At 36.2% G+C, this 16756-nt stretch overlaps 1 protein-coding gene and 1 long non-coding RNA gene across 12 annotated transcripts in view; one reads left to right on the top strand and one right to left on the bottom strand.

Moving 5' to 3' along the window:
- Positions 1-2406, top strand: part of GULP1 (GULP PTB domain containing engulfment adaptor 1) — a 150863-nt gene extending 148457 nt beyond the window's left edge. For all 8 annotated transcript variants that reach the window (XM_080598853.1, XM_080598848.1, XM_080598854.1 and 5 more), the window contains one exon: positions 329-2406. In XM_080598853.1, coding sequence (XP_080454979.1) covers positions 329-400 — 72 coding nt within the window. In that variant the 3' untranslated portion in view covers positions 401-2406. The remainder of the gene's footprint in view (positions 1-328) is intronic.
- The window catches only part of LOC308197804, a 37630-nt gene that overhangs the window by 6914 nt on the left and 13960 nt on the right, over positions 1-16756 (bottom strand). The gene's annotated exons all lie outside the window — the stretch shown is intronic.

Here is a 16756-nt window from a genome sequence, read left to right as displayed (position 1 = left end):
ACATGGTTCAACTTATGTAAACTAATACTCAATATTTTTATTCTAATAATATTTTCTTCATTTCATATACAAACGTTATTTCTTTTGTTATACCACAGATAAATTCTTCTGTACGTTAATGACTAAGAGAAACTTAGAAAAACTGGCTGACCAAATAATGTAAATGTCTGAGAGTTATCCTGTGTAGTATCCTTTCAAAAAGTCATAGAAGTGCTAATGCTCAGAATTTGACCTAAAAATAAGCTTGAACGTACATGTTTGTAGAAAGAGGTGATATTCCTCCTGAAATTGCTTTCCTTTTTATTAACTATGTCTTGTTTCATTGCAGGAGGGGTTCAAAATGGGATTAACTCTTGAAGGCACAGTATTTTGTCTTGACCCACTAGACAGCAGATGCTGATGCCAAGAAAATAAATGTGAAATTCCTACGCAGTGTTTATATTTTGAACACGTATTCACGAATATTATCCACGTGCCAAAAATTGCTTTTTTCAACATGTAAACTCATATGAGGTTTGCTTCTGTAAAAACCCAACTTAGTTCCAGTCTTTCCCTGTACAAATGTAAAAAGTTGTATTTGTTTATGAAATATGAATTAAATTACACTGTTGTGTTTCTTTCTCTCAAACATTTGCCCAAGTTTACTATGCTTTATGACTATTAGCCTGGAGAAGTTCTTCAGAAAGCTCACACATACCTCTCTCTGCAAACATGCAAGCATGATTTTTACATAATGCTTTACTTGGCAGTATTTTGAAATAAAATTTTTAAGCCGTTATTTAAAGTTCAATCAGTCAAATGATTAATTGCAACTGCGGTTAAGAAAGCAGAAAATACCTACCATTAATATATGCTTAAAAGAAATCTAAATGCTATGTAATTAATTTCTATTGTCTTGTACAGTTATTACACTGTATATCTGTTGTTACTAGTTTGTAAAATCCATAAGATTTTTAAGTCCTTAAATCATGTTTTAGAAGCTAACAAATTGTTAGTCTGCTAATTAGTGTTTAACGAGCATAGAAGAGCTGCTAAATTGCCGAAATGACAAAGTCACTGCCCTTTGTTTTGATATTTTATACCTAAACTGTAAAGTGTATAATTTGGAATTCATTACATGCTAACAATAATTTGAAAATGAGATTATGATCTTGCATTTACTTAGAAATTTCTGTAATTTTGTGCACAAGCAGGCACTCTGTTTACTGGGATCAATTCTGTAAGTTGGTTTCAACACGTGAGCATTCACTGTCAGGCTCTGTTGGATGTTATTTTCACGGACTGCATCGATATTGTATGTCTTAATATAATTTTGAAGCTTGCTTCAAGAATTGAGTATGTTAATAAGTCCTTCATACTCGCTAGTTGTTCATGTTACACAAACAACTGCAAACCAAAATTTTCAACTGCTAGTGAGTTCAACACTGACCTGTCTATGCATACTCTTCACTAATCTTGAACATAAGCAATAAAATAATATGCTAAACTTATATCATCATCAGTGTTTTGATGCCCGAACACCACCTTAGTTCAATTTAATCCTTTTACAAATTCTCTTATTTTCCCCTTATAAAACATAAAGATGCAGAAAAAAATAGAGCTTTTTGTGTATTTTTCCTTTTTTTTAATGAGAAGTTTTTTTGTGATAGTGTTATGGTTTTGTCCTTAAGAGTTACAGTTTACACAAAAAATGTATTTTGCAACTTCACCGTCACATATATATCTTCATGCCCTGTTCAATGAAGTACTTCTGCAAAGGCCTTTGAAAGTCTGCTGAAGTGAATTCTTCCTGAATGGATTATTCCTCTTCTGAGTTTGACATGTGCTCAGGTACCTTGCTGAACAGGGGCCTTAATGTTCTCCATTACAATAGTCTTCCTCTCTGTTACTCTCTTTTGAACATTCATATAGAGTATTATATATAAATATATAAATATATATAAAATCACTAACAAATAGAATAGTATATGTTTCATAAAGAAAAGTCTTTATAATTTTGTTTGTCATATAGTATTTTGGAATTTGTATAATGAGGATGTTTAGTAGCCATAGCAATGGCCTTTTTTAACAAATAGAATTTGTATTTTTATTGTACTTTAAAAAGCTTTACATAATAAGCATATATTTAGTGGTCATTTATTATCAATGGTAACATTAAGATAATATTTGCACATTTTAAGAAATGTTTTTCTTTACCAATTTTTATGATAGTTGACTGCAAATGGCGTGGTTAATTATTGCATAACTGGTCGATCTGTACAAAAACACTTAAATCAACACAGCAGTGCATTTTTAATGAAAAGGTTCTGTGATCCAATTGGAAACTGTATTTCTATGTAATCTCAAATGTCTGTTTAATTTTGCCTAAAATAAATGTTTTTAAATAAATTGCATCCTAGAACACAATGTTCATTCAGTTAAATGCTCAATGGATGGAGGGAGGGGAGGTGTGTAAATGTTGGGTAAGACCTGCCATGAAGAACAGTTCAGTCACCTTGGTAAGAACTGATGAAGAACTGGTAAGATCTGATAAGAGTTAAATCTACTGGTAAGAATCGGATGTCAGATGGTATAAAATTGCAAACACGTTTTCTGGCCTTTGATTTTGAGTTTGGCCTGATCCGTAATCAGGAGAGAAAATCTGTTTTATATGCAGTTATCTAATGCTAGTAATTCGAAATTTTTAATTCCTCATTCCTTTCTTTCTGCAGTGCTTCATGTTTTTAATGGACTCTTGCCTTTTTTTTCCTTATAATTAGCTAATAAATATAATAAGCTTCTAAATGAACCTATTGGTTAGTGAAGGAGTTTTTCTATTGCAAAAATTCTTGTCACGCTATAACTCAAAACCTATCTGACCTCTTCTATTTGCAGAGTTGGGGCTTGGACAGTTTATAGGAATGAACGCTGTCAGGCTAACAAGAAAGGGGTATGTGTAATCTCCTGTGAGTTAAACATAAGCTATTCTTCTTTCCTTGCACTCGTGTATCAATGTTCCCACTAGTATTGGTGTTCTTCTACAGATAATGCAATAGCCTTGCGAGCTACATTTTCAGACTGTTACTTTATATATTTGAGACCAGTACAAGGGGTCTAGGTGATTGCTCTTGCTCTCCTTAGAGGAAATGGGAGTTCTCCCATTGCTCTGAAAATAACTTTGTCTTTGGAAGCTCTCTTGTTACCAATTCCTAGTCCTTCAATTATCTTTTAAAAACATAATCTCTTAAAAAAAAAAATAAAGCTTGAGAGGTTGTTTGTGAGAATGTCAAGTGCTTCTGCTAATTGTGTGACCTTGGGCATTACACTTAACAAAAGCTTCCTGTTTTCAAGCCTGAAAAAGAGCAACATCATCTACAGGATTAGACGTATGGTGCTAAATTACTTGTGAACGAGAAATTTTTGGATTTGTGAATTTGTCCTAAAATACCAGATTTGTGCCACTGCACTTTCTTCTTTTGTTTGGATATCTTTTTTTTTCTTTTTTTTGTTTTCTTTTTTAAATTTCTTTGAGCTCTGCTCACACTGCTGACCATGCTCTGACTGCATTACTTCCTGATGCGTCATACTGGATTTTAGTTCCACTTGTCAGCTGCCCAGCTGCTGCACTGCCATATCACACCAAGTGGTATTAACAGCTAGAAGTAAGATTTCTCCCTTTCTATTTTTTATTATTTATTTTTTATGATGTGGACTGTTTTTTTCCTTCCCACCTACTTACTACACTACCACATAAGTAAATAAGGTGCTTAGGTTAGAATACTTCTGAAGTCAAATAAGTTTATACAGGGTTAATTTGTGTGTTTTCTTCAATGACTTTAACTTACTGAGCATCATCACAGGATGTTCTTAGCTTAACCCATTCCTCTTTATGCAGATTGGCTTGTAAGTGTGTGTCTTTTGTCTCTCCATGTGACAGATTTCTGCTAGATGTATAATTGATCAGGTCATTCAAATTGGCAAAGATACATCCTTCATGTGGCAAAAGGCATTATATTTTATTTTGGCTTCCCTTATGGAAAGGAGGAGAGGAAAAAGAAAGTTCCCCAAGTCTTTTCACACTTCTAGAGGTAAGCGTAACTGTGTAATCCCAAAGGTGATTGAACTTGCCCAGAAATGGAGCTGGCTCAGAGACTTCATTATGATGATTATTCTTCAATTTGTTGAACTAAGCAGGGTCTCGTTCTCTCAGAGTAATTCTGCTTCACATAAAGAGTCCCTTCTGCAATGGGAGAGTGTGCCACTGCCTGAGAATTCTCCAGTGAAACATCTAGACTTCCAGTTTTCCTTATATCCTGTTGGTTGCTGCAGATTGTCACCCTTTGGACACTCTCAAGAAATACGTTAGTAAATGCAGCTGAGCTATTAGCTTTCTTAAGATGACACTTACCACAACAGAGGATGCAAAAATCACTCTTAAAAAATGCAGATTAAAAAAATCTGACTAACTAGCCATACAGTCCAAAATGCAACCAAAAATGCCTGCAAGGTGGTGTTCTGTAAGCTTCAGCTAAAAGACAACAAAGCAAGGAAGATTTAGTACGTAATTAACCTGCATTTTTTCCCCATTTTAAGACAAATGTTCTTATGAAAGACTGGGACATAAGTTGCATTGTCAGCTAGTGAAAATACATGGTACTTCTCATCAGTAGGATAGAGGAAAGGATCTCCTTCTGACCAGTTATTTCAGATTGGAAGGGAACATTTTGTTCATAGTAAAGCCTGACATTTTTCATGTATGCGGCATTCTTGAGACATTTCAATATTCAGTGTCAGTGCAGAGATTAAAGAAACTGCCCATTTATTTATTTATCAGATCAAAACACTGCCTGGAACTTACAACATTCTTTCAGTGGGTTTCATAGACCGCATAATATTTGTGTGAGGTGGGGTAAAGGTTTCTGAACATGTAAATATGCAATTTACCTTTTGTGTTCAAGAAATATCTTGAGAGCCTAATTTATATATAGTTTGGGCTACATAACTGAAAGTTTATTCTCCCACAGTGAATTCTGGAGTGGATTAAACTTCAAGGCTCATATGAATGGCAGAATCAGTGTTTGAGTTTTCCCTTTTTTTTTTATTCCCCCACATTTTCCACTATTTATTTCAGCAAAGCTTTATGCCTTGTAATAAAGAATAGGAAAAAGAAGGAGCAGAATAGGAAGGAAGTATAGCAGAAAGATAAGGTGGAAAAAAATATACTCTGCATCTTACTAACTTTGTGATTATGTTTATGAAACTTAACTGAGTTAATAACATCTCTCTCTGCCACATCAGCTTTTATGGCTATCTCAGGATTGCACAAGGGCCACCAAGAAGCAGATTTGACATATTTGCTGTCCACGAGAACAGGTAGAACTATCTGAGCTAATCTCTTTATTAATCTCCTTATGATAAAAGAGCTTTCCCAAAACAGGAGTCTTGGAACAGACCCTGCAGGTTTTTCATGACTGCAGTTACCTTTGCAGTTTCATCCTAACGCAAGGCTTTTCTGACTAAAAAGATATCTGGAAAATCCATTCAGCTGAGTCTTCTTGGGCATCTACCACATATAGCATTTAAATAGTTGCAAGTTTTATTTCTTCTATTTTTGAATGTATTCTGCGAGCATTTTGTTCAGTTAAAAAAAAGAGAGATGTTTTTTGAAGCTTCTGTACAAAACCTAAAACGTCTCCTGTAATACTTTGTTACATCTGAATTAGGAACACAAAACCTAAAATGTCTCCTGTAATATATATGTATTTTTAGATCTGAATTGGGAAAAATTGGGGAAAAAAAAAAAGCTTCCTATAATTAAGGTTGGGGAAGTTGGTTGTGTTATGTGGCTGTAGACTAACTCTGAGCCTGAAGACAAAAGGTCCTGTGGCAATATTAATTTGGTACAAGAAAGCACAAAGGTGACCTGCTAGAATTGGAATATTTTGAGCTTGTTTCACTGAAAATAATGAGTTGTTTAGGAATCTTTGCTGGTTCACTTTTGAAAATTTTAAAATATATTGATTTTTTTAAAAGGATCTTTATTTCATTGTTTTCAAATAGTACTTTTTTATTTTTTCCCATAGTGGAAAAGAACTACCATTATGGCAAAATAAAATCTCCTTCAGCTTTAATAATGCAGGATTATGTACCAGTGGACAAGTTCCCTGTGTTTTTACAACCATAATGGATTAGGATACTATGAAGAAGCCACAATAGATCTGGATTTCTGAGACACTGCAAGCCTGGAAAAATAAATAATAATAATACATGATCACAGTTGTAATTTGTGGCAGATTAATTTGGGATGCAAAATGAGCAACCACATTGTGGAAAGAAAAAATAAAGTAAGAGGGTTTTCATGAGGTGAGAGTTAATGAGAAATTTCACATGAAAATGAAAATTCTGTTTGGGATTTTGTCTCTTTGGGTTTATCCATGCTGTCTTCCCTACTGAAGCAATATTTATGTAGTTTTAACTGCTGATCAGGCATACTGCTTCTGAGAAGCAAAAGCCTAAATAATTAGTGCCTCATGCTGTTTTCAGATTATCAATAGCGGTGTCTAATGATCAAAAGTTTTATTCTTGCCTTTCCAAGTTGTATGTCTGTTTTCTCATCGTTAAGGACATTAAATCTGTCCTTCAAGGTGTTTAAGGATTGTTAGCATTCACTGTGTTTTATTACTACCTATGAATTGCCATAATATTTAATGTGCACTGTAAAAAAATTAGTCAAGCCTGTGATCTGGTGTCATCAAAATTGAATGCTGTCATTACATCACAATAGACTGAGGTATAAAACTGAAATAATATAATGTTGTGGAAGGTTTGATTATTTAAAAGGCTTTTGAAAACATAGGTATTTTATAAAAACTAAATGTTATTAAAAAGTCAGAAATGTGTGACTAGAGACCTAAGCAAGATAAATTGCCTGTTGGCAGTCTAATAAATAAACCAGTAAGGCCACTAAAGCCACATGAATCATATAGCCAAAATTAATTTACTTGAAATTTAGGAAACAGGGATTGTTTCCTCAGGACCACAGATTTAGTCTGTCACAGACCTCCCTGGTTAAGAGGTTGAATGGCAAAGGGGAAAAAAAATCCCACACAATATTCTAAACAATATTTGACTCTGAACCATTGTGTTGCTGCAGATTAAGGTTGAGCTAGTAACATGATCATCACCAGCAATAATGCAGACTGCATATAGAGGTAGTTTAATTAGTTAGAAATTATAACATTACTTGCAGAAGGCATTCTCCGCTGAAAAAAATGTAAGAGAATATTATCACTATTATGACTTTGGCAGTCTTATTTTAAAGTACATGTGGAGGGATTGTCCTGATTCTTGGTGTTTTCATACGCAGACCTTATGGTTGCAACCAATACTGGAAAGCAATGAGAAAGGAAAATCAACAAGAAAATCCTGTATTAGTAGAGACCACAGAAGACACCCGTGATGTTTAACTGTTCTGAAAAGAAGATAAATTTTGAGCTTTTTTCAGCTTATAATTGATTGAGAAAATGCTGCTGAGCAGTATCTATCACGTATATAAATACTACTATACCTTGGTATTATTGAGAGGTTTTATTTTTCAGAAAAAGTGGACAAACTGTGGGCAAACTACACATTTACAGTATCTGAAGTGACATTTTCATATTGATCCATCCACATGAGAATTTGAAAGCCAGTACCTATTGCTGTACACACTGCTTGGTGTGCAATGGAAATAGTAATGCACGAATGAGCGCATCAAATGCTTTTTGTACAGACACTGATGCCTCCCAATGCAGTTCCTACATTAGGAGGGAAGTTTGAGGTGGTTAAACAGGGAGGTGCTTCATACACTGCAATTTCTAGACAGGAATAGAGATTTCTACAAACATCGCTAGCTCCGGTAACGTCAAGTCATTCCAGACCAGGATTTAAAGCACAGTGCAAGTAACTGCAGGCAGATGTTGAAAGCATTCCAGACACTGGCCCCCTCTGAGTTATAAAACAGAAAACATTTTAAATTTTCTTTTTCTCAGTCCAGTGTAAACCCTGGAAAACAGTACCTTTAGATACATTCCTCCAGAGTTAGGTAAAACAGGAATACATTCTGACTCCCCATATTTAATTAAAAAGCAAAAAGATAGAAAGAGAGAGAGAGTGTTTAATGGTATCTATGGAATCTATTAAAAAAAAAAAAAGCACCGCCCCTGTTTTATAAATGCAAGCTTTTGAAACTTGGAGCGGTTACTCGTACACAGGACATTCTAGCTTCTATGCATTTGACTAATGCTTATTTTTATCATAATATCTGCTTAAATGCTATAAAATTGTTTTTATTTTTCTATGTTCTAGTTCTTTTAGAAAACTTTATGGGAAAGTGTGAGGTAGGCAAACTAATTATATTTCAATATTCAGACAAGAAATAATGGCAGACACCTTTCTTTCTTAAAACCTAAAACCCAGTTGTCTACCTAGGAATCAAAAATTGCACATTGATGTTTCCAAGGGTAAGCAAGCCTACCAAGGAAAGCTGGAAAAAAATATTATGGTTGGCCCTGACAACCATGCTGTCTTCCAGGAATGATAAATTAGTTTGTAATCTACAGCTCCATGTGTTCTTGTAGTTGTGCTGTTTTCCGCGCTGTATGCAACAGCATCACATGGGTTGAGCGTTGCCTGAACCTGCTCCAGTATTACATGCCTGGAAAGTAGTCCGTGTGGCTACTCGCCAGGAGAACACCATTTTAAGCATAAACTAATGAAGATTTTGTACTCCTTTAGGTGAAAATGTACAGGGAAACAAGATGTGTATGTACTAAGAGCTGTGGAGGCACAGGGAAAGTTCAAGGTTTTTGAAGCAGTACAAACTTCTTGAACAGCTGTGCTCGGCTTTTTCTGATGCAAGATACCAGAGGCAATTAACCCAGTGCTTAGATGACCTGTGCAGGTTGACGACAACTTGATGTAGCCACTTCTGAAAGTATTCTTATGATATATTTTTTGTATTTGGCATGAAATCCTAGGAGCTTTTTTTTTTCTTCTTCTTTCTTTTCTGCAGTTTGACTAATTTTTTCAATCTTTAACACCTCTTATTAGGTAGGGTAATGTTGTTACAACCTTGTGGTTTATTTTTTTATTTTTTTTTACCCATCTTTTGGATATTAGCTTTATGATGCTGTAGTTTGTCAAAACAAAGCTTAAAAAATATATGCTAGAAAAATTTTGACTATTTAAAGCAGGGAAAGAGAAGTGCCATACTTTAGTTTTGTAAACATAATTTCTGAGCAAAGTTACCATGTGGTGTTCTGGGATTTTCTAAATATTAGCTTTTCAAAGCTGATTTGTTATGGCAAGTGTGTGTTGACTTTCCAGTAGCGCTCCTGTATTGCATGTTTCCCAGTTTCTTTACACTTGTTGGTATGGTAGGATAAAGTCAGAAAAATGCTTCTGGCTCTTTTTGTATGTCTTTGTGTCATTGGCTTGCACACCATTCATGTATTATCGTATGTACCTGCATATCTAGATGTAGACATAAATAACAGTGTATATATATATATATATATATAAAATCTGTCTTTTTATATCATTTCACTGCTGTGGAATTATTCCCTTAAACTAAAAAAAAAGAAGAAAAAAACTCAGTTTTAAGATTAAGATTTAAGGCATTAGACACCCTCTGCACTGGAGTCAAAATTAGCCTTAAATAGTAGGTTTCCAAATTCCAGGAGGGGCACAGCATTGAAGGAGATTCACCCAAGGCTGCTGGCACCACAAGGCCACCTGCTGGACATCACTGTCCCAATAGGGAGTTCATCAGACCCAAATATGCAGGAAGGGTTGTGTGGCCCAGCTGGCACTTCTAGCTCCATCTCCTCAGAGATGGTGACAGGTGCAGTTGAAGCAGAGACAGCGAGGAGATGTTCCAGTCAGAGTAGGAACAGGAGGCCAAGGCAGCCCCAAAATCCCAGCCCTCACTGGCCTTGTTGACTGTGAAATACCTTATGTTTTAGGATGGCTTGCATGCGCTGATGGAATGGCTGCATCCCAGCCTGAACTTAAAAGAGCTTCCATTTGATGTTTCAGCCCTGGATTCCTCCTGACAATTCCAGCTCACCTCTTCCTCACCCCAGCCACCCCTGGGCAGGCACCAGAATCATGCTTACATAGTCATATCCGCATTAATTAATCTGGTCTCTTGAGTAGTTTATACAAGACTTTCTTTTCTCCACTTGAAAAGAAATCCTGTATTGAACCTCTGTTGATATGGCTTAATTGCTTTTTTATTTTATATTATTTTATTTTATTTTATTTTATTTTATTTTATTTTATTTTATTTTATTCTAATTTATTTTATTTTATCTCCACAAGCTTTAATTACTTCCTGTGGAGCATCTGTCTCTTCTGAGAGAGAAATGAGGCTTCCAAATGCTGCTGCTTATAGGATGTGTTTGAAGTATAAGTATTCAAACCTCATGAAAGACAGACCAGATACTTGTGAATCAGTCCCAGCTTCCCTTTAAAGGCTGTCTGGAACTCCTTTCTTTATGTGGCTGCCACCACGGTCCTCAGCAGTTTGTTTGGTAAGGAGATGCTGGCTGAGGCCAAGCCAAATATACTCTTGATTTCCTCAGTGCTCTCCTAGGACCAGTCTGTGGCTGTGGTAGATTAAATGCATATGGAAAAGCGAATAGCTGCTCCACAGGCTTGGCAGGCTCCACTGCCCAAAGTCCGCCACCCACTATTCTCCGTTACCAATACTCAGTTAATATTTTCATCCTCTTGTGTATTGCTGAAGGCTCGTGTGCTATTTGTTAGAAATCTCAAAAAAAAGAGACCAAACGCCTCCTCTAAATTTTGCATTATGTCAGGGTAAGGCCACACATCCAAGCAAACAGTAAAGCTTCCAGCTTCACCTCCACCACTGATGAATATATTGACTCCCAAATGAGCCACTGCCTCTGGCTGCCATGCCTAGCTGTCTCAGGTCCTGGGCACTCCAGGGCATAGTCAGGATCCTGTGTGAGGGATTTTCTTGATGGTTGGAAGAAACATGTCAAACAGCAGTGAAAAGACAGGCCTTAGAAGGTTCTTGTGGTAAATGTCTTCCCACAAACTTCTTTCCTCATCGACTATATTTAAGATTAATAGATTTTCTTCTGAGTCTTTGCCAGTGTGGCCAGGGGCCTTCCTGACTTCTGCTGCGTGTTAAATACTCTTTAGTCAGAGTCACTCTTTGGCTCTGGTGGAGAAAATGGAGACGTGAGCTGCAGGCCAGCTTCTGGGAACTGTGGGGCGCAGTATGTCTATGCGAGGCCTGCCAAGGCTTTTTTTGGGCCAGGCCAGGTTATGAGAGCTTTATCAGTTTCCTTTGGAAGCTGCTGCTGGAGCTGGTGTCTGGACAGTCTGGCTGGGCAAACAAGCACAATCACAGCGGTTGGTGCGAGAGATGGTTTGGGTTGGGGACAAAAATGAAGGGTTTTCGCATCAGCAGCCTCTTATTGTGATTAAAAGGGAAAGGCAGAGGAAAGACTTGCAACTGAGGACAGTACAGGGAAAGGGAAGAGAGAAAGCTACCCAATTCTGTTGTTCAGTCACTATTTCTACTTTGTGTCAGTATTTTTAGCAACTGACAGAGAAGAAATGAGCCACGTTTCTTGTCTGCGTTTATGTGCATAGTACATTTTGGTTAGACCTGTGACACAGGGCATGCCCTTTTGGCTTCCCAAGTATTCGCTGCCTGACTTCATATCTAATGATGCACATGCATGGGGCTCATGATAACATATGGAGAAAGCCATCCTTCTCCAGTCTATACATTTCACAGTCGTGGAACTTACTACTTGCTAACAGCAAGGAGTTCCTTGGTCCGAGGGATATATTTATGTCCGTGCATGGGAATACATTTTGTGACCTATCAAAGGACTGTTATGCATTCAAGTGAAATTATATTGTTCTATTATAGCCTTTCTTGACAAAGTATAATGAATATCTCAAGCTGACGGTGATTCTCCCTGTAGTTGTCCCATAGATATCCTTAATTACGCACTAGGTAACATGGGCATATGTTACATGCCTAGCCTAGCATAGGCAGACATTATCCCCTCCCTATAATAATTAGCATAACATATTTCTAATTTTGCCTCTAGGGAAACTAGGTTATTCTTGGTTATCCCTCTCTGAAATGAGGAAAAATGTCTAAGTTCATAAAGAGTAATACAATTTTCTATGTTGATATGAAGGCAACATTCACTTTGGAAAATCCAATACAAACCTTTTGCATTTTAAGATTATGACTAGAGTTAGGTTATCAACAAATACATTAAATTCCTCTTGTCTTTAATTGTGCAAATACTTATGTATATGCCTATAATTTCAAAGAAAAAAAAAAAAAAACACTCCTGGAAGATCCCAGAAAAGCACTGCAAGTAAGCAGATGAATTAGGGCTAAGAGCTGTGGTCTTCATCACTTCCAGATTAATGCTGCTATGAATCTTGTGAAATAATATTGTCCACCCAGATTTTTACTGGAATCTACAAGCTTACATACCCTAACGGATCTCAATTTTTATGATATATAATTTATATTAGCTTTACTTTGGGGATCTAAAATGAGTAGGAGAAAATAGGAATATTTTTCATTTACTCCAGCTTTTTCTGTGAATAATAAATGTGAATTTGCAAGAAATTGATAAAGAATGTAAAGTTCTTACTAAACCAAAATGGTGTTTTGCCACAGTTTGATGTCTTATGATGCTGGGTATATGTGGCATATGCTGTTAGTCTAAAATGGCTAAGACACTCTTAGGTAGAAAGCAAAACAAATTGCAACATGCTAGAAATCTAAGGGTGGTTTTGTCTGCAAGCAAAACAAGTACCATGTTTTGAAGGATTTTCTTAAAAGTGAAGTCAATACATTTCACAATTTAAGCAAAGACAGCTTTAATGATATGCAAGAGGTGTTCTCTCTTTATGCATCTTTTTCAGATGTATACATCCTAATACTAGTTTTTTTATTAAACAAACTGTTAACATAGTTACCCATGTTGTGATAATGCAATTGGATGCAGTAGACAAGCGGCTGCATTCCTTAGGTGTCCATTCTTCCCACTGTCTGCTGATTCTCCCTAATTCAAGACCATTTTCTTTGTTGAAGACTTTCACCCAGCTTGGCTTTCAATGGCTGACTTTGAAATTTGCCAGAACCATGTTCTGAAGAAGCTCATTTTGTGAGCATTTTCTCCTCACAGACCTACTTAACTAAGGTTCTTCTTTCTCATTCACACAGAGATACCACTCAAAGGACAAGATTATACAGCAAGCCTTGAGGTGCAAAAAGGTTTGAAAAGTGGGATGAAAATTTGAATAACATGATTAATGCATTATTCATTCTTCAAACACAAACAGAACATCATCATTCAAAGCCACCATACAAAGGGTTAATTTTTTTTAGAAATATGATTTCTCTCAATCACACAGAAAACTTCCTCATGTTCTAAAAGACCTGGAAGAAATAAAGAAGGAGAAAAAAATATCAGGGATGCTGCATCGGATGTGGTAGATCGTGCAAACATTTTAAAGTATGTTCAAGTATTGATGCGTATTTAATGAAATATTGAATGAACAGAGAAACCTTTCCCTCTGTATTTGTGGAATAGAGACCTATACCAGTGTTTTAGAAAACACAGGACTGTGAGTCAAAGTTTAGCTGTGTTCATTAGCTGGTTTTTTTTGTTGTTGTTTGTTTATACTAAGCATTTAAAATAACTGATGGCTGCAGAAGTCTTCTTAACCTTCACATTTCCCTGTGCAGATAGATCAAAAGTACAGCTAAGTGTAAAAAGGATAAAATACATTAATATCCTTAGATAAATAAATAAATTTCAAAGTTCAGCATTTTGTTCCTAATGAGAAAGTAAAGCAGGGTATAGTAAGCGATATTCTGTTATTACTGCATCTGTAGTATACTAAGTTTTGAGTTGTTCTATGATTGTCCACCCTGTCCTAGATAAAACTGTTGCTAATTCATAGATTAAGCTGCAATGACACAGCAGGGACACGGTTAAGCTGCAATGACACAGCAGGGACACAGGGCTGGCTGCTGGCCTTTGAAGAAATGTCCCATGCCTCTTAGGAGGGATATTCCATAATCCTTGATGCAGCCTTAAGCCTATTTTCCTGCCTTAAGTTTATTATTAAAATGAAGAGATTATAAAGTACTTATGTGTTTAATAATTTTGTAGTAACATGTATTAAAGTGGAAATACAAAGTTCTGTTTAGTTCATAAGCAAAAATAAGTCAAAAATATCGATTAATAAATTATATTATTCTTCATAAATATTGCATTTAGAAGAAAATAATGAATTTATGTAGATGAATATACAGCCAGCAGTTCAGGGTGGGGGGAGAGCCCAAACTATTAAAGCAATGGAAGCGTTCTTGGTGCTTTCTTTGTTGAGCCAAATTGTTTTGTTCTCTGAGTTGATGTTTTAGCTGTCATTGGTAGCACATGCCCTAGAAAACTTTAGTTAAAGTTAATTTCATTAATACTGCCAGGCTGCAAGGTTTTTAGGTCAGATATCAGTGAGCATTTTTTGCATCTCATTATATCTCAACTTATCTGTGAACAGAGCTTTTACTGCTGCCACTGGTAACCTGAGCTTCTTTCATATGACACAACCACAAGCTGAACTCTGCAATGAAAATTGACTTTTGTTTTGTCCCTGATCTGAAGTGATATCACGTTTCCGTTGTTTCTGGGAAATCTCAAACCCAAGCAAGACTCCAACATGCTCTGCGGTTTTGATTCAAGTCTGAATATGCAGTTTGCAAATCTTCGACTGCTCTGCTAGGAAAACCTTGACAACCATCTGCTTCATTTTAGTTACAAAAATCTTAGATTAATTTTTGTTACTGGCCTAGCTTCATTGCTTTATACAGAGGGATGACAGGAGTGATGAGATTAAGGATGGGAGTCGAAGAAGACAGCTAGGACAGAGCTCAGGAAAAAGCAGTGTTGCCACTCGTCTATACCTCTTGCTAGAGCTGTAAACAAGTTAATTTAAACCACCTTGTTATAAAGCAAGAAATTTTAAGCTTTTGAAAGACAACAGCTCATGGAGCTTTAGAGAAAAAAATGTAATAATAAAATATTTTATATTATAACGTGGGTGTTTTTTATTATTATTATTCATTAGAAATGAATTTATCTGGCATTATCTTACTATAGACTGAAAAGAACTCTCTCTTATAAGAAGAGCCTAGTATATTTCTGTGGTTCTTTCAGCTACCAAGACACTGAAGTTATATAGGCCACTTTCTTTTACCACTTTAAAGTGCGGGTATAACATCTGTTTAATATGAATATGGGTAAGTGAATCACCGCTTATTCTTACACTGAAAGCCCATGTCAGGTTCAGTAGCAAACTGTCCGGTTATGAATGATAGCACAGAAAGAAGTGGCAGGAGTAATGTTATCTAAACCCTAAACAGCACAAGGATCTTCATCTCAGCTGTTTCTGTTTATTATTTTGGCTGTATCACTCATCTAATCCCATTGCTGTCCTTCTCTTTAATAAAGCATATCACACAGCTATAATTTTAAACAATTACTTGGGCCACATATTTATAGGAACATAACGTGGCAGGAGACTGCAATGTTTCGTAACAGCCTTTCAAAATGATTGCCTGGTGAAATGCTGACCACAGCACAGTAGATGTAGTTTCTATCACATGCAGATGGCTCTCTTTGTGTGGCTTTCTTAGATGTAACAGCAATCTATGTCAAGGTGACACTGAACCAAATTACAGCATGAATTAGAGAAGAAAAAACAACAACAAAAAAAACTTACTGATGTGTTTATTAGACTGTTTTATTTGGGATGTTTGTTGGTTTTGGTTTTATATATGTCCCTCAGTAAAATTCAATTTTTCTTTCCTCAAGGTGTTTCAGATCTATAATTAATATTGCCAGAGATTATTAAATTATTTGGGCTCATCTAATGTTTCCATCTGTTAATAGAAAGTTCAACCACATGCTTTTCTTCTTGAAGATTGACATTATGTGATTTATTTTGAAAATTTTCTATTTGTAAGAGTCCTTATGTTAAAAACCTGGGATGTCTGAAAATCAAATATTATAAAAACTGCATTGAAAGATGCCGAGTGTAGCTGTAACCTCTCTTAGATATCCCCGCTTACATGCAAACTGATTTCTGAACATTGTTAAGGCTTTTTTTCTCAGGACCTATGGGGAATTCAGAACCCAAATTCCACAGAAGTTCAGAGGAAAATACCAGCTGATGCAGCTTGCTCTAAGTTTAGATAGTGGCAGTGGGGAAACAGAAGGGCAATTCACAAGTCTGCCAAGAAGGAACAGAGCTTCTGGGTACTTTGAGGCACTTGAACTCTATCAGTCCTGAGCTTATCCCTGGACTTAACTTTGCTAACTCAAAGACTCCATTGTGCTCAGTCTTTTCTTTCAGCACTCTCTGCAGCACATTTAACCCCAACCCCCAATTCTCCAGTACTGTCTACAAGTGCACAACCTTTGCCAAGCCTTCTGATGAAATCCTTGCAATTAAGCTTTTTGGCCATCTCACTGCGCCTGAACAAAAGGAATTGTCCTTGGACTTGTACAAAAGCTTTTGAGGGTCACTTTTTAGCATTTGGGATCTGTAGCCTCCCATAAAACCGCTGGAGATGATGAAAGCTCTCCTGTATAAAACACATGCTTCCTCATTGGAAAAGTATATTAGTTCCTATGTAAAGAATGCAGATGAGAGT

This window comes from Anser brachyrhynchus (assembly GCF_964034855.1).
Source record: "Anser brachyrhynchus genome assembly, chromosome: 7".
Lineage (NCBI taxonomy): Eukaryota > Metazoa > Chordata > Aves > Anseriformes > Anatidae > Anser > Anser brachyrhynchus.
This window is presented reverse-complemented; position numbering and strand designations above follow the sequence as displayed.